Source organism: Ochotona curzoniae, unplaced genomic scaffold (genome assembly GCF_017591425.1).
Source record: "Ochotona curzoniae isolate NIBS_2020 unplaced genomic scaffold, NIBS_Ocur_1.0 scaffold_4506, whole genome shotgun sequence".
NCBI lineage: Eukaryota > Metazoa > Chordata > Mammalia > Lagomorpha > Ochotonidae > Ochotona > Ochotona curzoniae.
Genome location: NW_024467119.1, coordinates 34,971,718 through 34,992,743, shown reverse-complemented (window position 1 = coordinate 34,992,743; position 21,026 = coordinate 34,971,718). Strand labels below are relative to the sequence as shown.

The 21,026-nt window shown below is 43.0% G+C and overlaps 1 protein-coding gene across 2 annotated transcripts in view; it reads right to left on the bottom strand.

The window, feature by feature from the left end:
* Positions 1-9,451: 9,451 nt before the first annotated feature.
* The window catches only part of BMPR1B (bone morphogenetic protein receptor type 1B), a 174,623-nt gene continuing 163,048 nt past the window's right edge, over positions 9,452-21,026 (bottom strand). Inside the window, exons 8-10 of one of the 2 annotated variants that reach the window (XM_040966512.1) lie at positions 13,957-14,132; positions 11,916-12,046; positions 9,452-9,896 (exon numbers count right to left, since the gene is read on the bottom strand). In XM_040966512.1, coding sequence (XP_040822446.1) covers positions 9,771-9,896; positions 11,916-12,046; positions 13,957-14,132 — 433 coding nt within the window. In that variant the 3' untranslated portion in view covers positions 9,452-9,770. The remainder of the gene's footprint in view (positions 9,897-11,915; positions 12,047-13,956; positions 14,133-21,026) is intronic. The other variant, XM_040966511.1, reaches the window with a different exon arrangement.

The following is a 21,026-nucleotide window of genomic DNA, read 5'->3' as shown; positions in this document are numbered from 1 at the left end:
GTTAAAGTGGTCTGGAAGAAGGTGCATTCAGGATTGGTCATGGGGCACACAGCAGTGACAGTAATACCACCTCTCCACCTTCTCACAAACCCTACCGTCCAACAAGGACACTCACCTGAATTACCAGAAAATGTCCATCTTCACAGGGCCAGGTGTGCAATACGAATCTGCAAAGCTTTAGCCATTTTCCTATGTGCTATTACTTTATAGGTTTGAAGCTCTGAACTACCAAATATCCGAGCCATTGACTAGGGACCAGGTCACAGAGACCGAGTTCAGCATGCTCTGAGGACCATGCTTGTGGTCATCTTGAAAAGGTGTTTCTCCTGTAAGTAATGTTTCTTTGACATAAACATCCAAGGGCAAAACCAGCACTCTTCTCTGAAGCATCCTTCTGTGTATCCAGGAACACAGCAGCTGTGGTCTTGGTCCACTTGCTCCTCTCTCATCAATGAAGAGGGCCACTAAAGTCAGTGTTAATACCCTGGATTTCCAGGCATTTGCCTCTACAAGGCCTGTCCCTAAAGGCCCCAGCAAACTGAAGACTGTAAAAAGACCTGCAAGTGTGACAAGAAAAAGGTTTCTTTTCAGTCTCCAAATTGAATGAGAATTTGAGATTTGCAGGCAATTGTTCTGGACAAATCATCACTTTTACAAGGAGCGCTCAGTGCTTGCCCAAGGCCAGGGACAGGAGGAGCATGGGAACACAGCGCAGTACAGAGCAGGCTTCTTCTGTCTTCTTTGACCACATAGGAGCTTTTGTCAATCAGAGCATCATTGCTCGAAACCAACTATTTGTAAAGATGCTGGTCAATGAGCATTAGATTTTATAGATCCAATAAGGAAGAATATTTTTATTATTATCTCAAGGTAATAAAACATTTTTTACCCTTCGAGTGCCTCATAGGACCAACGACTATATTTTGACTTTGCTTTGTATTATTTTTATATTTTTTAACCTTACTGAGCTAATGTTGACTGAAATCCTTAGAACTTTGACGCTGTACAATGAATTCCTGTTTCACTACCCTAAGAGATCTGTTTGTATCATTTCTGGCTACAATGATCACTTTGAAAGATGTCCTTTGCATCTCTGATATTTAGTGGCATAGGGAGAATGAGAACCTTGTAACCAATGCTAATTTAATCCTGTGTCCACACAGGCCAATTAAGCCAAAAGAAGTCATAAATCTTCCTACAATTCTGGTTTGAAGATATATTTTTAAGTAGTAGGAATATGACCATTTTATGTCACTGGGCGGGTTATCTCTAGAGGCTAATATTGAACTCCCCGATCCTGTATTCTTGTTCTTTTCTGGTTGCTCCCATTCTCAGAAACCCTCCATGCACAGTCTGTCATCAGAAGAGCTGGCACTCCCAGGTTTTCCAGTGGGCTTGTCACCTCCCTGGACTGACTTATAGTGGGATGTTACTGGGTTCATTGAACCAAATATAATGGATGTCTCAGATCTATGTAATTGCTGTCACAGGCTCCTAGTGAACACACCAACAGGAACTCTACACAAATCTAAGCAGCGAGACACCTAAGAGCCCAGCCCATGTATACTCAGATTCGTGCATACTAAATGGATCTGCCTAGAGATCTACTAGTATTCCAATTTGTCGAATCTCTGCAGAACACCATGAATTCAGACTTACTAATTGTCAGGTAAAAAACAAGAAAGTTATTCTGAGATAGTCATATTATTTGCTAATGTATACAATCAGCCTTCTGAAACACCATTTTAAATGTTTGCTTCACCAAAACTATAAACTGTGAAGTCAAAACACTTCAGGGCCCCAAAATTCTGTTTTATGGTTAAATTACAAAGGTCTAATGGATGAGCACTATTACATCTGCTGTTGAACCTGACAGCACTGACCCAGTGAGGACTAACACAGTACTGGCTTGAGAATGGGAATTGTAAGCAGATTCTGCATCAGAGCAGCCTAGAGGTGGATGAGCTCTTGGGCTCTGATCCCCAGCACCACAGGGATGCAACATCAGAGAACCACAGCCAGCATCACACTCCCGAGGTTACACCAAGACTGTTTTTAACAGCATAAAAGAACAAGAAATCTGCAGCCAGGGGAAAATGCCATTGCCCTTTTATGTTCTCCCAGTCATTAATGGCATCTGTAAATGTAGGGATATAAATTCAGTTGTATCCTCCTCCAGACCCTGGGAAACAAAAAAAGGACAGAGATCACAACAGGTTAAACACATGGTACTCTCTCTTTTGCCCTTTCCTGGCCCCAGTATCTGCAGTGCAGCCCTCACCCTCAGACAGATGCACTGAGCCCAAGAGCAGGGAACATCGTCATTGTGTGTGGGTTCCCGATGCCCACAGTGTTGTTATTTGTTGAGTTTAATGTTGAGCTGGAACAAGTTGGTAACCTTCCTCTTTGCTTTTTTCTGAAGATAACCAATGCCAGCACGTGGGGTTGGAGATGCAGTGTCACCTACCTGCTGTCCTCCCCCTCACTTCCACACACACTGTCCTCCTCATGAAAGCTTCAACTGTAGAAATGTCAGGCTGAAGTTTTGTGCTTTGCCATCTGTTTTTCAAATAAAACTCCACCGACCTTGGATTTTCAGATATGGAACACTTCTCTCATTGTGGTAGAGTTCCTTTTTGCTGTATTTTCTATGCAATTCCTTTTCTAAAAAGTTAAAAAAAAAAATCCCTGGTGGCAGCAGAGGGCTCTCTTGGCATCCTCGGCTGCCTTGCTGTGTGATGGAGGTGAGGGATACAGCTCCGGGCGTGCCTCTCTTCTTTCCCTGGCTGCCTCCCCCATGTTTTCCCACAGACCCCTTGGTTTGTAAATTGCTTGCAATTACTCTGTCAGCCAACATGTACAAAATGTAAGAAAGAATTTTTCAACAGGTAATAAATTATATTTATAAGCAAGAGAGAGTGCTGTCTGCTTTGCTTCTTCATAATAAAAACCCCCAGACTCCCCCACTCAGCTACCCCTCAACCCCATGTTGAATCACCACCACATACTTCTATAGACCAAAAAAGCCTTTGGATCTTGTGTGGATTAAAATCACAGCCTTCCCCACTTTTTCTACAAACTAGAGCCCCCTGGTCCCACCTGCAGATACTTGGCTACAATTGGTCTGGAAGAGCATGAGCTTTAAAAGTCCCTGGGTGATGCTAATGGTAAGAATGATTCAGAAGATCCACAAATAAATTCACTTGGGAGTTTGTAAATAAAGAGCTCAAGGCCCTGCACTCAAGAAATGCCTTTTTGTTTCTCCTCAAGGATTATTTATTTGAATGTCAGAGTGACGCAGAAATATTTCCCATCTTCTGGTTCACTCCCCAGATAGGTGCAATGCTCAGGGCTGTGCTGAGCCAAATCCAGAAATTCCATCCAGGTCCCCTGAGTGTCTGACAGGGGCCCAAACACTTGGATGATCTTGCTCTGCCATCTATGTTCACAAATGGGAAACGGGATTAGAAGTGAGCAGATGGCACTGCAAGTGATGCCCATCAGAGATGCTGGTAACACAGGCAGGTGGCTTAAGCCACTGCAACACAGCACTAGCCATCTTCAGAGATTCCATTTTAAATGAAGTTTCTTAGGAACTATAGTAATAGAACCCGAAAGAATAACTACAGAGGTATGGGAAACACTGACAGGCACAGTTCACTTGGAACAGGGCTTCCTGTCACTCCCTCCAAAGTGAGCAAGCCACAGGGTCCTAGTCCCAGGTGGAGAGTCATCCACGGGAGTGGAAGCCAAGACGGCAGCCGTTCCTTGAGTGACACAGCTATCTGGAGAAGTGTCCCTGAATGGACCGTCCTTCTGACATTATGCTGATATCACAGTAGGGCTAAGGAGGGGCTAAAAGTATGTAAATTATACCCAATGTAAAATCAAAGGGAGAAAAACGGGTGAAGGAAATTTCAATTTAGAGACAAACCCAAACTGTACATCACAAAACAAACACAGAAAGCACACAGTGGGTCAGACTGGGACTGTCACCCACCTGCTGGCCCACCATCTGGAGTTCCTTCACATCTGTGATTGCTGCCGGAAAAGTTGCACCTGGGAAAGCATGTTCTAAGTCCGGTCAATGAGACACCTGAAATAAGAGGTGGCTTGTTTCCAAATGGAGGTTTCTGGACATTTCTGAGAATTGGGCTCCCTTGGCATCCTTCAGTGCCAGCCTAATGGATGAGACCTGACAGCTGGATTAGCATCAAAGCCAGAGTAGAAACTACCTGGCCGAAACAAAAGTGCATCTTTCTTGGGGGCTGTGACCACAGGCAACAACCATTCCTGCAACATCTCAAATGACTGTAGCAAGGTTTGGCCCCATCTTCCAACTGGGCTTGACTCTCTGCCTGCCTTTGAGCAATGGGAAAGGACTGAATTGAGCCATCAGCACACAGAAGCGGGTGCAAACAGGGTGAAAGAAGTGCCCCAATAACAAATCTCATCCTGCCTTAAATGCTACAAATGCCAGCCACTGTACAATTGGCAGCTGTGGAACAATGCAGCACATGTGAGCACCTGTTGCCCACCTGGCGAGGCCATCCCAGGTTTGACAGACTCCTCTCCATTCTTCCTTCTAACAGCCCTACCAGGTGGGGTTCTTAGCCCAATTTTTATTCCAGATGAGAAGAGTGAGGGTCCATGATGGAGAGAGTGAAAATGGGATATGAGCTGAGTCAGATTATGAACACTGGGAAGCAGTAGCACTTACTTGGAGCCCAGCACAAATAGCACAAACATCACCCTCCCATGTAAACCTTCTGTCCCCTACAGGACCAGTGACTCAATGCAGGCCCATCCCATGCCCCACATCCCCAAGCAAATGTGGCCTTCCTTGCTCCAGATCCCATTTCCAACAGATCTTTCTGTAATCAAGCTTGCCACACTTCCCTCCTGGGCTTCACATCATGCTCCCCTTCTGCCAGAGAGGCCACAGCAGAGATGGCCATATCCGTTCCCTCTCGTGAATGTCTGATGTCAGGCTCCTTCTTGAACACGACCTGTGCATCTACAGCTCTGCGCAGGCCACTGCCCTCACTGGCCTGTCCCTGGGGCCACAAAGGGGAACAGCCCTTCAGCAACCCAGGAGAACCATCTGACAAGTTCCACTCCTCTAGACTGCTCCCATCACTAGGACTTCAAAACTACAAAGAAATCAGTGCCAAAGGCTGCAGTGTCTACCATCATGAAGCTTGTCTGCTGAACCAAGATCTCCCACTCCTGCCATCATCCACTCGTTGGGTCCAGGTTCTCCCACTCTCACCATCTGGATTCTGGCCACAGCTGTGTCACGGCTCTGTACAATTTCACATCTAGCAGGGCCTACTCTCCTTAGACCTCCCTTTCTTCTGCCTTAGGAGCCATGACACCTAATCACTCAACAGTTCCCAGTGGCTACATTGGAACTCTGAACCCCAAACCAATTGCATCTGTTTTCATGTGTACATGTGGGGTGCTAATACAAAAACAGAATCACACACTACTTGCAAAAGTAGAGTATGAATTTTGGATAATACCTGACAGTAACAATTGAGGACTTTTCTCGGCTTTGGTGTGTAGATGTTCCCTTTTCGTCTTCAGCACAACTCCTTGTGGTGGATATTACTATCCTGTCTTCAAGAGGTCAATACACGCCTAGTGTCCCACCACTGAGGCATCAGGGGTTGTATTCACACTCAAGCTAGCAGTTGGTGCAGTGTCCAAGCTCAGGGCCTCCTCACTTCAGTGTCATTGACCCTAAGCATCTCACCGTCCAACCACCCTCACTGTTCAATAACCACTTCTTCCCTGTGCACCTGCTCACTCTGAGCAGAAGGGCATTTCTCCCAATGTCAGAGAAAATGGCAGCCCTGCAATCATTGTTCTTCCCTCCCACCACAGGAGGTACAGGCTCACCTGCAGCCACCGCCTTCCCTGCCAGCCTCCCACCTAATCCAGTGCCATATTTTCAAACATACACACAAAGAAAAACAACAGCAAACAGGCACAACTGTACGATTACAACAGTCAGGCTTTTTCCAAGGGGAGAATGAAACTATTTTATTTAAGGGAATGTTAAAACAAAGCCATATACAATCTGTAACAAATACAATACAATCGTTTGTTCCCTAGTCCTGAATAATTACAGTATATACAAATTCCGTAAGGCACTGGTTCCCCAAGGAATACAAATGAGTCTTCTCTTGAAACAGACAAACAACAAAACCCCCTATATATTGCCAACTTTTCTCCAAAAAAATATAGCATATTTTTATGTTTAAATCATAACTACTGAATTAAATCACTTCTGATGCTACTTCTTTCATTTCCACTGCTAGGGGACTGCCTTTTCTAAGGAGATACAACTACCCACGTGTTCAAGTTAAAAAAAAAAAATCGCCCTTTTTTCAGTGCCTTTCCACCCACAGACAAAGAAGAGGCAGAACAGACCAGCAACATAAAACTTCTAATGAATATGCATTACTCTCGCAACATGAAATTCAGTCATTATTAAGTACTTGCTATACTTGACTTCACATCAATTGAAATGTGCCAAAGAATTCCCTGTAAATAAAATCTCAGCATGTTTCCTAAGAAACTCTCTGCTTGAGGAATAAAAAAGAATGGTCACTGGGGACACCACGTAGGGCTTTCCAGGAAGTCAAAGGCCTGTCTCCTCATGCTCAATGCTCGTAGCACTTCACTTGTGATTAAACAACCTACACACATTCATAAATAAATATTATGTTTCATTTAGTACTTTATCATCCATAATAGTTTACTCTCTAATCCACATAATGGAGTTGTGCCAGACTCCACACTGAACATAATATTTATATATACATATATTTATATACTATATACACACATAAACTATAAACCTGAACATCTTCGCATACAAAACTTCTCTAATGACTGATAATTTAGGATTACTTTGAAAGGGAACAGTTAGAAAACAGAAACACTAGTCTTCGAAATAATCTTAAAAACTATGCAACCAACTACACTATTAATTTCCAGGATCTCGTGTGTTTGAATCAAAGACAAAACAGCAAAATAAAATTTGACTATGAGCTGCTAGAAATTTAAAAGCCATAAGGGACTACTGGAACGTGCGCTAGGTAGCCTTCAGGAAGAACTTAGTCTTACCTAAGTGGATTTTGGTAAGATAAACAACAACAAAAAAATCTTTTCATAAATAAAGTTTTTTTTTCTCATTAAAAATAACTAAGTGGGTCTTTTAAAGTATCTCAGAAATAAGTTTCCAAGTGTTCATGGTGAGTAAATCAGGCTGGGGAGTAGAAAATAAGCTACAGATTATTTCCAAAGCAACCAAATATCTAGATAATACGGAAGAATTTCGGACACTATTTTAACTTCTCCCATTCTTCCCTGGAATTCTCTCCCTAAACATCATCATGTTTCCCATGAAATATTCTGCATTGTAAGCTATCCATTTTCAAGAACTTACCAAAGAGAAAGCCTGTTTTTCTCTAAGGGGCAATTCCAATCCCAAATGCAGGAGATTCCCAAAAAACCAAAATACATCTCCGTGAGTGGCATACATGTTTACATTCTCTTGATTAAAAATAATCTGCTTAAATACATGTAGACTCTCTCCAAAGCTCAGATGATTTTCATACTTATCTTAACCATGTATTCCTTCTAAATTATCACAAACTGTATAATCTGACCCAAGAGAAAGGAATCTTGACATTGCAATTGAGGTTATCTGAATCTCAGTAAAAGCAGTGTTGTGATTACTGTTATATTTTGGAAGCAATAATTTTCTTCGCCCCTTAGGAAAATAAAAGGTAAGACTTTCTCTTCCATCTGAAGGATGAGGTTCTTAGCTACCCAGGACAGGCAGTGAAAAGCAGTGGGAAGGGAATCTGGAATACAGGATGTGTGCTTTACTTATGGCCCTCCCAGCCAGTAAGCAGAGCTCACAAACACTTGGCACCCGAGGATGTTTTCTGGATGATCCAGTCAGCAGCTGCAAGCTTCTTCACAAGTGAGGAAAAGGTTTTCTCGTTTCTCATGCAGCTGTCAAATGTTTTAAGTCTCCATCTTTCAGCCACTCGGCGATGAACATGTGTTATAAAACACTGCCCCCTGGAGTATCCTCCAGGGAATGTCTCTTTCCTATAGGCTAACAAATCCTTTACTAACCACTGAAGAATTTCTAAGAAGCAAAAGGAAACCTCCAGAAGGAAACCTAGATAAACGAAGCTGAGAGAGATGAGCACAATGGTTCACGATGGTATATTCCTGTTGCCAAGGAATACTGCCCTGTCAATGATTGTGTGTGTGTGTGTGTGTGTTGCCCCAAATCCCTATAGAATTCAATAGCAAAAGAGTTGTTCTGACAAGTGCCACAAAGAAAGAAATAATAAATAGTTATTTTAACATTACGAAAGTGAGTCAGCCGTATGGTATGAAATGATCACTTAAGATGTACACAGTCAAGCCCTATCCATTTTAGAACAAGCAATCACGGCAGTGGTGACATTCTGTGGCTTCCACTCTCCTATGCTGTCCCTTCTGGAAGTTATCTTTATCTAGTTTTAAGTTAAAATTCTATTAAATTAACCTGACAAGTGCTTCCTCATATATATATATATACATATATATATATATATATATTTTTTTTTTTTTTTTAACGCAGACCCTCACCCAACACACAAAAAACACAAGACAATAAGCAAAGAAACCACTTACACAAGATAGGGTGTCCATCCTTGTTCCCTCATGGTTTTGAGACTGCTCCCCACCCAGCATCAGTGGGGAGCCCCTTCCTCTGCCCTTGCTACCTCGCTGACTCACCCTTCTTCGCCCTACAGCAGACAACCACTAGTGTAGAGCGCTTTGTTTTTTTTTTTTTACAAAACCCATGCCATTTTGCTTACTATGGATCTTTTGATTTGAAAGATTAAAAGCATTCACAGGTCGATTCTCTGCATATTAGAAAATAAGCAAAAAAAAGAAAAGAGTTTGTGTGTCTGATGTAAAGGAAAGGATTTTACCACGAAGGCCTGACACCCTCAGAAACACACGGTGGTTCTGAAGAACATCATCAGCACTTCACGCTCTCACAGCCACACGAAACCTTCACTTGCTCTGAGTGGCCCGAAGCTGCAAAGGAACACTTTTAGCAAGTCCCACAAGCAGTTCCTGTCTGGTGGCACTTGTCTGCAGGTGCAATGCCATGGTCGGGGCAGCCCCCACTGCAGGCAGGGCCACAGTGGTCTGGCAGCTTGGACTGGCCAAGTTCTGGGTTTAGGGTGAGCTCCATTCTAAGTCCTCCAGCTTCACAGATGATCTTCCGGCTTGCAGAGTGCAACGGCTTTTGGCCAATGGGAGAACATCTATTTTAATTCACCTTTCAGCAGAATTTCCGGGAAAACAACGAACAAAACCTTTTGTGGATATTTCTAAAGTGTAACAGTATAAACCTTAAAACATCTATGTTATTTTGGCAAAAGTATCTTAAAAAAAAAAAAAGAGGTCATCCCGAAACGCAAGGCTTTCTTAGAAAGCAACAAGCATCCCATATGCAACACACGACCCTGCGGCCTCTGCCCACTGACAGGCAGTGGGCATGAAACCATGTTCTGGACACTTCTCTAGCTCTGTCCAGGGTGCTCCCTGGACAGGAGGGCTGCAGCCACTGGGAAGCAGGACCATAGTCAAGGCTTGTGCTAGGGATGCTCTCTCACATCTTCTGCTGTGCCTACAAACAGAACACTTGTCGGCTTTCCACAGACGTCCTCTCCCTCATGTCAGAGTTTAATGTCCTGTGACTCTGACATCTTGGCAAGTGTCTTCTTGACGCGCAGGGCCGTCAGCCTCGAGGCAGGATTGTGAGCCCAGCATTCTGTCATGAGCTTGCCCATCTGCCTTAGACACTGTGGAAAGGAAAAGCATTGGGAGCAAAGTTAGAGAACTGGAGTCTCCACAAGGTACGTCAGCCATGGATAGCAGCTCTTTCATTGGAACTCAGGAAGCTATAAAAGGTTTATATGTTTTAATATTTCTTAACAATTTACTGGCTTATTTTAAAGACAATTATTAACAGAGAACATGAGAGAGAGAGGAGAGAGAGAGAGAAATGTATCTTCCATTTGCTTGTTCACACCCCAAAGAGCCATCATGATCAGGCAAAAGGCAGGAGCCCAGGACTCCATCAGGTTTCCCACACAGGTGGCGTGGGCCATCTTAGGTCATCTTCCACTGTCCTCCCAGGCACATGAGCAGGGAGCTGCACTGGAAGTGGAACAGCCAGGACTCAAGCTGGGTGCTCAAACGGCAAGCCAGTATTGCAAACGGTGACTTAATCTGCCTATACCACAATGCCAGCCCTGAAATATACATTTTCTTAAATGGTACCTATAAAACCATGTAGAAATAAAACCCCAGTGAAACTCCCTTTCATGAACAATGATCTATGAATAAAACAGGCTGACTCCTGTGCTCTCTTGTGACAAGGGCACACAGGTGCTTTGCTGATTCTAAAACAGCACCTTGAAGTCAGGACTAAACAGACATAAGAACACCCTGGGAATGTATATTACATACCACATACCCAGACTGTTCAAAATGCTTGATAAGTCTACCTTTTTTATTCAATTCCATGTGATTCCAACCAATATGGTTATTCTTAAACCACAGCTGGCTTTCAACCATGTTACTTAATCACAGTAACCTGTGCACAGAGAAGCTAAACTTTTTCTTGTGTACTCCAGGGATAAACATCAATTATTGGCAATTATTGGTATTCTGGTTGAAAACACACCTTCCCTTCACTAGACATCCGTGGTGAATGGATTTGAAGTGGCATCGGTGGCCACACATACCTCCAAAATACCCTAAGGCCAGTATTTCACTACACTTTCTGCACAGCTTATTGGAAAAGCAAACATGGATCTTACAGACCATTTCAGTAATGAGTCAGAAAACCAATGGACCAGACATTGTTTTTAAATGAATTTCAGACTGAAGACATAGTTCCTAAATGGTGCTAGGTTCACTTTGTTTCTGACAAACTTGGTACATGTCTAGGGTAAACAGTACATTTTGTTCCTGGGAGTACTTCAAACTCACCTTGAAATTTCCTGCAGCATCAGTATCCCATGTGGGTACCTAGGTTGCAACCCCGCTGTTTCACTTCCCACCTAGCTGCCTGCTAAGGTTTTGGGAAAGCAGTGGAGGATGTTCCAAGTGCTTGGTTACCCACAATGCTTTGGCCTCCTGGCTTTGGCCTGCCCAACCCCAGTCCTAACTGTTGGAAACCCTTCGGAAGTCAACCATGGGATGGAAAGTCCTTCTCTCTCTACTTCTCCCTCCTTCTCTCCTTCTCTCTCCCTCTCCCTTTTCCTCTCTGTAACTCCATCTTTCAAATAAATAAATTAATTAAAAAAAAAAGTTCCAGTTACCAGAGAACTTCAGGAATGGGATGAGTCTGAAGGTGCAGTGGGCAGAAGGAGAGGAACGGAGTAGGAGATGCAGCAGGAAAAGGAAATCCAGCCAGACTCTTCTTCTTTCCAAGCATCTCCTTTATAGATCTTTACTGTTCTTGCCACCAAAGCCTGACAGCAAATCTAAGCATGGGTACGCCTCAGACGCCCACTTCTTGCCCTCATTCCATGCAAGTCAGTGGTCTGGCAGCAAAATCATGATGCTTTTAAAAATGCACACGACTCTAATGCTCAGAAAAGGCAAGGAGTGGACACTGGCCAACTCAAAACCTCCTGCAGGCAGTATACTGAACCTGGAGAAACATACACATTACTGAGCTCCATACATCCTATTGTACCAACACCACTGCCATCAAAACAGGAGTTCCCATGCTGGCTATCTGGGATGAGGGGGGAAAAAGAGGTCTGTCTCCAAGTTCATCCTGGTGGCAATGTGACCGCAAGCCTTACCTCATCACTACTCCACCGGTTGGGGAAGGAGGGGCGTAACTTCTTGATGCACACAATCTCTCTCATGTCCTCGTAAGAGGGGTCACTGGGCACTAGGTCGTGATAGGGAAGCTGGTATTCTTCAACTATACCTGAAAATGCATGGTTACAACTCATTATTTTCTGTGAAGTGGAAACAAAAGCCTAATACATAAACTGTCTCAAAATAAATGCTATCAATATAAATGACAGATTCAGGCTGAAACACAGCAAAATAAATCCCCCAATACTACACTCAAATATTCCTAATTAGAATTCCTAATTCTAAATTAGAAAATAAAATGAATAGAAAGCTTCCAATCTCGTCTTTAATATCCAAAAGATAAGAAAAAGGAGCATCTCATATGTATTTTCAATTTCATAAAAACACTGCTTTTTTTTAAAAAAAAATCTGTATTCAGCCTCAATGTAAATTTGGATGGTATCTCCTGAACTCACTTTGTATAATATGTGACAGCTTTTCTTATATAGTATGACATTACGAAGATCACAATAAATTTCAAACTGCATCCCATTAGAACAAAATATCAGAGTTCCCTTTTTTTCTGTTTAATCAGAAGGATGTGAGTTTGCACATTAAACTTTGGAACAGTGCACGCATGCATGCACACACACACACACACACACACACACACACACACACAATCAATGATGATTTCCCAGTACAAGGATTGCCTTATTTTTATTTTCTCCTTTAAAAACAAGGAAATCAAAGCATAAGCAATTAGTTTAGATTTTAATTACCTCAAGTGTTCCTACATAATTATGATGGAAGATGTATCCAAAATCTGGACAGGGCAATGTTACTGCCTTAGCTATCCTATTGGACAAAATACTCCAGAGGAAACCTAGTACATATCCAGCCACTCATGAAGATCTCCAAAATCTTGAGGAGACCAGAGGGCACTGCTTCATGGAAGGTATTTTCACAGAAGTGTGAATAGTTGCCTGCTAACTTTCTCCCTCACTTAACACACAAACCTATACACACATTACTGTTTCACTAACCAAAACAGAAAGTATTATTATCATATTGAGTATTCTGAACACTACTTATTGACTAGCAACTGTAATTCTCTTTACATTCATTAAAACCTCACGACCAAGGAACATAAGTCTATTCCTCCACGTCATGGTTACAAGGAAGATGCTGGAACAAAGTGTGTCACAAACAAAGAAACAGCAGGTACAAGAACAGCATTCTGCCCTGGGCATGTGCCTGCTTCATGGTCAGGATCTCAGGCAAGTTCATGTGTCTCAAAGAAAGGATCAAACTGGCAACTGTGCAGTGGTGCAGTGTTTTACAGAATTGTCTTGGTATCTGATAACAGAGGAGCTGACAACTCAGCTCTCTACTATCTGCCAGGGGAGAGAGTATGCAACAGCAGGCGAAACACTGCAAACAGCAGTATGTCTAAATATTTTCAGATGCCTTCATTGCTAGGATTACTCTTACTAGAGAAACCTTAAGTTTACAGCAACCCAATCATAAAACAATAACGATATCCCGATAGTTTCCCTTTCCTTTTCATAAACTGTCTTCATAGTAGTGATGGAGGACCTTCCATAAAAAGTAACCAGAATGACTGTCCACCCACAGTTGTCTCTACCGTTACCCATACAGGGGAAGCCACAAAGGGGTGATGGAATTGGAATGGTGCCCAGTGGGTAGGTGAGGAGTTCCTGAAGGTGGGAAAGGGGGCTGACTTGGTGCAGTAGCCTCTGGAGCAAGAGAAGGGAGACAAGACACAGAGGAGATGAGCAGAATCTGTACAAGGGCAAGGGACGAGCACAGTGAAATAAAAAGAGAATCATCAGTCACTGAAGTTGGAGGGAAGGAGCCAGTTAAAGACTATTCCAATATGCTAAATATAATTTCTGGGGAAGATTGAACTGTACCAACAAAAACATACAGAAGAATAAAAGAAAACATGATCCTGTATATGATGCAATACTTTGAATTTTGCTGAGACACAGCTTTTCAGATATCTGTGTTTCTTACCTCCTGATACACATCGCCTAGCAATCTCCCAAAGGATGAGTCCAAAACTGTACATGTCGGCCATAATGTAAGACTGGAAGTGATTTCTATTCAAGCTTTCATCCAGCACTTCCGGGGGCATATAGCGCTTGGTGCCAACTCGTGTGTTGGGTGGTATGTCAACTTCATTTGTATCACTAGGAAAAAACCAAAGCAGGGCATTTATCAGCACTAAACAGGACCAGCAAATGACACTTCAAGATGATTCTCAAACAAAGGACTTCAGGAAAGATGGGAAAGGAAAACATTCTGGGGAATGAAAACATCTTCCAAACTATGTCTTGGTAAGAAGTTACATCACATATTCACAGGTAAAAACCCAAGGGAGAATGTGATTTGTAACATAAGAACGTATGTTCTGTATGTATCACCACTAGATTCAATTTAAATCCTTGTTCAGTAGCTATTTAATATTTAGAAAATACTTCCTTTCCTTTCACATGTTAATTTCTTGCTCTTAAAATAGCATGCACACCAACCAAGAGGGTTTGTTAGCAATAGTACTTTTAAAACTAAGTGTTGCAAGAATTTTTTGGGTCTATAAACATGTAAGAGAAAGCTGGGAGAAGAGCAATGAGGCAAAAGTTTGCAAGCGAAATATAAAAACTCTTCTAACACTACTGTTTCACGGCCCAACACATTATAGATTATGACATATAAAAAAGTTATCCAAGATAACTTTTCAACACGGCTGCTTTATCAGTTTTTTCCATCAGCTGGGGGAGAAGGAATGAGGGAGGTGGAGAATCACCACCTCCAAGCAGTGGGAAAGACCACAGTTCTCAGCCCATGTTTAGAAGCTGTACAACTACCAGGTTCATGATCTACTGGAACCCATGAATCCCTGGTGGGCCAGGATGAGGTACAGACAAGATACAGAATAAGTGCTACACAGCATCAGAAATCAGTGGGTATAAAAAGAAGAGTGACATAACCAATGAAGAAACTAGATAACCGAGCAGACTCAGAATCCACAAGAGGAAGACAGGCATGGCCATGGGTAAGGATTCCTGCATGTCAGGCAAAGGTGGTTTAAAGGGACTGAATTACATTCCAGTCCAGGTACATGGGAAACCAAAAGTTGTCTTAAGATGGGTCCCATGGGACGCACTCTGACCATGGCTGATCAATGTTTGGGGCAACTCCATCCTCTCCTTAGTCTTAGTTTCATAATGCTATTTGAATTTGGCAAGTCAGAAGATGGTAACAAAATGTAATACGTAGAAAAGTTCTGAAAGAATGAAAGATGACTGCTACCTAGTGGGAGAATTAAGATTTGTAATGACGGGTCTACATGGGATAGTTCTTCAAAAAGCACAAGGTAAAATCAAATTGCAAAAGTTTATCTTCACACAAATTTGAAAACACATGGACAGGCTCTCAAAATACACTTTGTTAAGAACTTTTGGAGAACTCTTCATGTATTGGTCATCTGTGAACTCTCCATCTGATGCAGCAAAAGCACAATCAAGGATTCTGAACATGCAGCAAACATGCACTATCTGTGGCTTGCACGGGCCAGACTTGCTCGGGGAGGCCAGCCTTCCTCTCCTCACAACCCCAAGAATTTCCCCTTAGAAGTATTTTGAATAAATACACTCCCTACTGGTATCTGGGTCAATACCATCTTCCAACTCGAGACACACACACACACAAATACCTTTGAGACCAAAGATTATGTCCCAATCAGTTGGCATATTTCCTGAAGTGGACAGTCCATCTCCAATTTCAGTGTAGAACTGACAGAGTGTACAAATCCAACGCTGGACATGGAAGCGGGGCAAAGGGCCACTTAGAGTGAGCTTGGCCATGCACAGTTCAAGGAAACATCTAAAATTTGTTATGCATAGGCCATAACACAAGAGATCGCTAATACCCAGACCTGGCAGAAGTGGTGTACAGAGAATTTTGTTGAGCAGTGTACAGTCTAGTTCAAAGCAACTAAGAAGCAGTATCAGATACAGTTTTGACCCCTTCTTCTCTTGCACGTTTCAATATTGAAAGTTACTAAACATTTCTTCCTTATGCTTTCTGCAACACCATTCTACCTGTTCCTAAATAATGCAGCAGGGAGAAACTAGGCTTATCTTAACCTAGGAGAGTAGAAGCAGAAATTACAGTGGGTTTTTTTTTAAAAAAAGATTTATTTTTAATTTTATCAGAAATGTAGATTTACAGAGACAGAAAGATCTTCCATCCATTGGTTCATTCCCCAAATGGCTGCAATACCTGGGGCTGAGCCAATCCAAAGCCAGAAGTCAGGAGCCTGGAGCTTTGTCTGGGTCTCCAACATGGGTGCAGGTCCCAAGGACAGTAGACATGGGACATCCTCTGCTACCCTGCCAGGTCATAAGCAGGGAGCTGGATCAGAAGAGGAGCAGCTTGGACACAAACTAGTGCCCATATTGGATGTCAGTGATGGAAGGCAGAGGATTAGCCAAATGAGCCAATATGCCAGCCTAAGAAATTACAATGGCTTTTAACAGTCACCAGGAACAAAGACCAAGAGCAAGCAGTACAGTGACAGCACTGTATGAACATAGTATGGCAGAAGGGAAAGGCTGCCAAGGAGAAAACACCAAGCAGGGTGGCAGCAGCTCACTCTAGTTTCCTTTCCCTGGGGGCAAAGAGGAATGAGAAACAAGGTTGGCAAGAAAATATGAGTATTGCATTGAGGATGTAGTCAGAGGAAGTAATTCCCAACCTACAAACAATCCTGTGCCCATCTGTAGTCAAATCATGCAATCATAAATAGGAATACAGATAGAAGAGCTTCTTGGTGGTTAGCATAGGTGAGCAAACAAGAGGCAGTGACAGGTGGGCAAGGGTGACTTAATGTATACTAAGTGATACAGGAATAAGAAGTAGCAGGACAGGTTAAGTATAGATAATGAAAATGTATTTTTTTATAGAAAACTACGTTTTAAGAAAGGGCTTTAAATGTTTTTTTTTTTTACTAGACAGAAATCAGAAATGTTTGAAGAGGCCTGTTTGGAGGAATACTCTGATTTGATGTCACACAATGTACACATGTACACATCATCACTGTATTAATATGTGGATTTTATGTGTCAGGTAAAATTTCTAGAAAACTTACAATAAATGTTTGAATGTTGTGTTCACTGCAGGGGAAATACACAGCTGTTGTCCTTGTTAACGTGAGTGCCAATGAGATACAGACATAAGGAAACCAGCAAAGAAATGAAAATCAAATTTGATGAGGAAAAAAAAAACAAGCTAAGGGATGGATGGTAAACTCACTGTGAGAAAGCTTTCTTTGTTATAATCATACTGGTCATAGTTATTTGTCCTTATAAAACTTTAGGGATAGCAGGGCTGGCAGAGAAGAAAATAATGAAAATGATTGATTGTACTTTTCTAGAGGAGAGGCGAACCCACAGGGGTGAGTGGTGACTTGTTTGGGGAGAATGAGTACAGTTCTTCTGGCCTAGGCCGTGACAGCATGGCAAGCCCCTGTGGTGAAAAGCAAACGAGGAGAAAGGTTCCATTGGCATTCATTGAGAACTATAATGCCCACAGCATGCTGCACCACACCCTCCAGGGGAAGTATCCTAGATCATGAGCTGCTGGTGGTTTGAGATGAGCAGGATCAGAACATTTTGCAGAAAAGGCGTTATTTATGAGCCAGGGCTGGCATGGGCCAGGAGTTAAGTTTTCACATACCTGGGGTCCCCACCGGGTTGCCCAGGAAGATGGACAGAGCGGTCTAATCTCGTTCCATCTTTAAAGGCAAGGCTGCCCTCACTTAAGAATGTGCAGCAAGGCATGGCAATCAACTTCCCATTGCTCACTGAAGTCATTGGGAATAAGGGGTGACAGAGAAAATGCCCAGTGCATTGGAAAAAGAGCTCCATTGTGAAGATCAGAGGGCTCCCTTGGGAAAACTCTAAGGGTTCCTCCCTCCAAGGAAGGCCACAGAAGAAGTGAGAAGTCTCCAGGCCTTAGCTTGGGATAAAAGAGGGGAGTGAAGGGACGGAAAGTTGGAAGAGGGAAGAAGGGGGACATAGGCAGAGAGAGAGAGAGAGAGAGAGAGAGAGAGAGAGAGAGAGAGAGAAGGAAACAAGGAGTGAAAGAAGTACAGGAAACAAAATCAGATATATAACTAAAATTTTGGCCTCCTGCCACAACAGGGAGGCACAGAGTACCAAGGGGGAGTGATGGCAGCAAAGCAGCTTGCCAGCTGGCTACTCTCTCACCAACACCGCTGAGACTCCGACACACAGAGGTGATGAAAAGCAGAATGCTGGCGGGTTGTACCATCAACATGTGGTCCCTTCCTCACTGTCCATTCCCAGTCAGTTGCACTGTCTCCAGCACACTCCTGGCACAGTACCGGTGCCTGGTGTGTGTGTGTGTGTGTGTGTGTGTGTGTGTGTGTGTGTGTGTGTGTGTGTGAAAGAGCAAGAGAGAGAGAGAGAGATGAAGTCAGCAGCTGCCTGAAGGTAACAGAGAGGCTGAAAGCAGAGCCTCCCACCAGGAGCCTAAGCAGGCTACAGAATGAAACATGAGCCTCTCCCAGGGCCTCACAAGCAGCACATGCCTCAGACACTTGCCATCAAGCATGCAATGAAGGTGGGCATAAGACTTTTACTTCTGTGCCAGGGAATATAGAAGGGGTTTGTTTGGGGATATATATATGTAAAATAACCATAGGGTCACAATTCACCTCATTTTCTATGAAATGCTTTTCATATGAACAGAACTTCCTCACTACAAATCCACAGCAGCAATTCTGGCAAAATGTATGCTGTTAAGAAGGACCCCCCTGCCAGATCAGCCCAGGGCACACTCCCTATGCTACCATAAATTGCAGGAAGACCAGGAAAGGCAGAGCAGAGCACGTGGTGGCAAGGGCAGGCAAACCCAGGAGCAGAGCCCTCAGTTCCACCCTGGTACAGCTACGGGTGGTCCACAGAAATCTAAAACTGTAGATGCCTAAAACTGAAGTGAGAGAGACAGAGGCAGAATGGAAATAAGAAAGGCAATAGGAACAGGAGGTACAGCCATTATACACCTTTAGTAATGTACTATTTAAAAAAATAGTAAAGGACGTTTAAAACACCTTAAAGAACATGTTAAAGGCAGAGTAAGACTCAGCAGGGTACCACTGGTTTGTTGTGGCTCTTAACTGATGCAGTCAGTTACACCCTGAGTACACTGGAGATCACTAAATTGCCTCTTAGACTAAAGATACCACCCTACCCCACTCCACCCCAGAATGAGATTCTCCAGAATGCAAAGAAGGGGCAGTGCACTACAGCTGTAGAAGTGGCTTATCACACTGAACCTGTCCCAGTCAGGCGTTCACCTGGTGAATTGTTTTTGGTTATACTTTTTGTCAGGCTTCACTGCTGCTAGAATTAAACCAAGAAAACAAAACAAAACAACAACAACAAAAATCTCCGTGGGATTCTTTATCAGCACAATCAGAAAGCTGGAAGTTCTTGAACAAAAGGTAGACATGGTGTATGGTGGCAGAGCGTGTGATGAGGTGTGCTGACTCTGTTACTAACAGTAAGCATGGCTTACTGACTTTGATGAGTCACTGAGTCATATCATTAAAAAAATACAGTAAATACATAAAGCAAAAGTTACATCCCAAATAATAACATCGGAAAGGGGCTGGCTACCCTACCTCTTCTGCACTCAAACAGTGTGACAACCCTCAACTGAAAGAAGTGTGTGACAGGCTAGCTCTCACTGTGGGTCTTCTTTTTAAAATGTAATAGCAGAAGCTCCCTAAGCCAGGATTTATTTCCCCTCCTAAGAAAACATTTTATTCTGACACTGAAGTATTAGAGAGGTTGCCTGACTCTCAAGAGTGAAAAGTGAAAAGCTGAGGGAGTTCCTCCGAGGCATTTCATATGTCATGGTTTCCTCCTCCTCCCGAGAGAGATTCAAGGTAATGCTGAAGCCTGCCAGGGCTCACCTGGATCCAATCTCTCTTAAACAGGAAATGCATCAGCACTTACATCATTTCCAAGGGAGTGCAGGATAAAAAAAAATACATGAGCAGGAAATCTCTAAGGCACCAGTTGTTCTCTCCGTGGTTCTCAACTTCCCTGGGAACCTCCCAGAGCTGATTTAGATGCCTACACTTACAGCTGTGTAGAGAGCAGGGTAAAGATTAAGGTTGCACAGGAAGCTCACACACACAAAGTCAGAGAATTCAGCACTGGGTCGCTTATGACTCCGACTGTAATAAAACACTGTGATTTTCTGTTTGCACGTGTGCACAGTGTGTGCGAGCACATGCTGACACATACAGCAAGATAGGAAACAAGCAGAAGAGACTGGAACCCAATGGTGCTTGTAAAGCAACATTTACACATTATGCTACGGAAAGAGCAAATTTTCACATACAGGAAGTAACCAAAAGGACCCCCTGAAATGCTGAATGTAGCCTCCAGATAAGGAACAAGAAATTGGAATGCAGCAAGATAACTGGCCACGGAGCTTATGTCAGTCACATCAGCCTGTGCGGTCTGCATCCTCCTCTCCTCCCTCTTGATGAACAAGCAAACACATGCCAAGCCTCTCCAGCTGCTCTCCTCACTCCCTAGAATCAGAGTTTGCATTAAATTCGAGGGGCCATTCACTTCACTTCCCTTGCATGAAGCAGAAATAAGTCCCAGAAATGTAACAGAGTCTCAAATTCCTTGCTTAAAGTCCATAAAAGAGATGGATTCTCACTTTCACTTTTTTTTTTTTACTATCGCTTACTTTCATCCATTCAAAACAATGTTAAAATACCTACAACGGATAATTTACTATGTCCTACCATATGGGAAGCACACCGATGAACTGGCATGGATGCGGCTTTTAAAATGCCCAGTAACTAGCAGGACAGACAAGGCAGGTACCAAACTAATGCCAGGAGATGAGGGCTAGTAAATAACTGCAGTGTGATGTTGTTCTTCATAGCTCAGGGATAAGTAAGGTTCCCGGGCAACTCCTGAGACTAGATGAAGCTATCAAAGAAACAGGGATTTTTCCAAGCTAAAGATGGC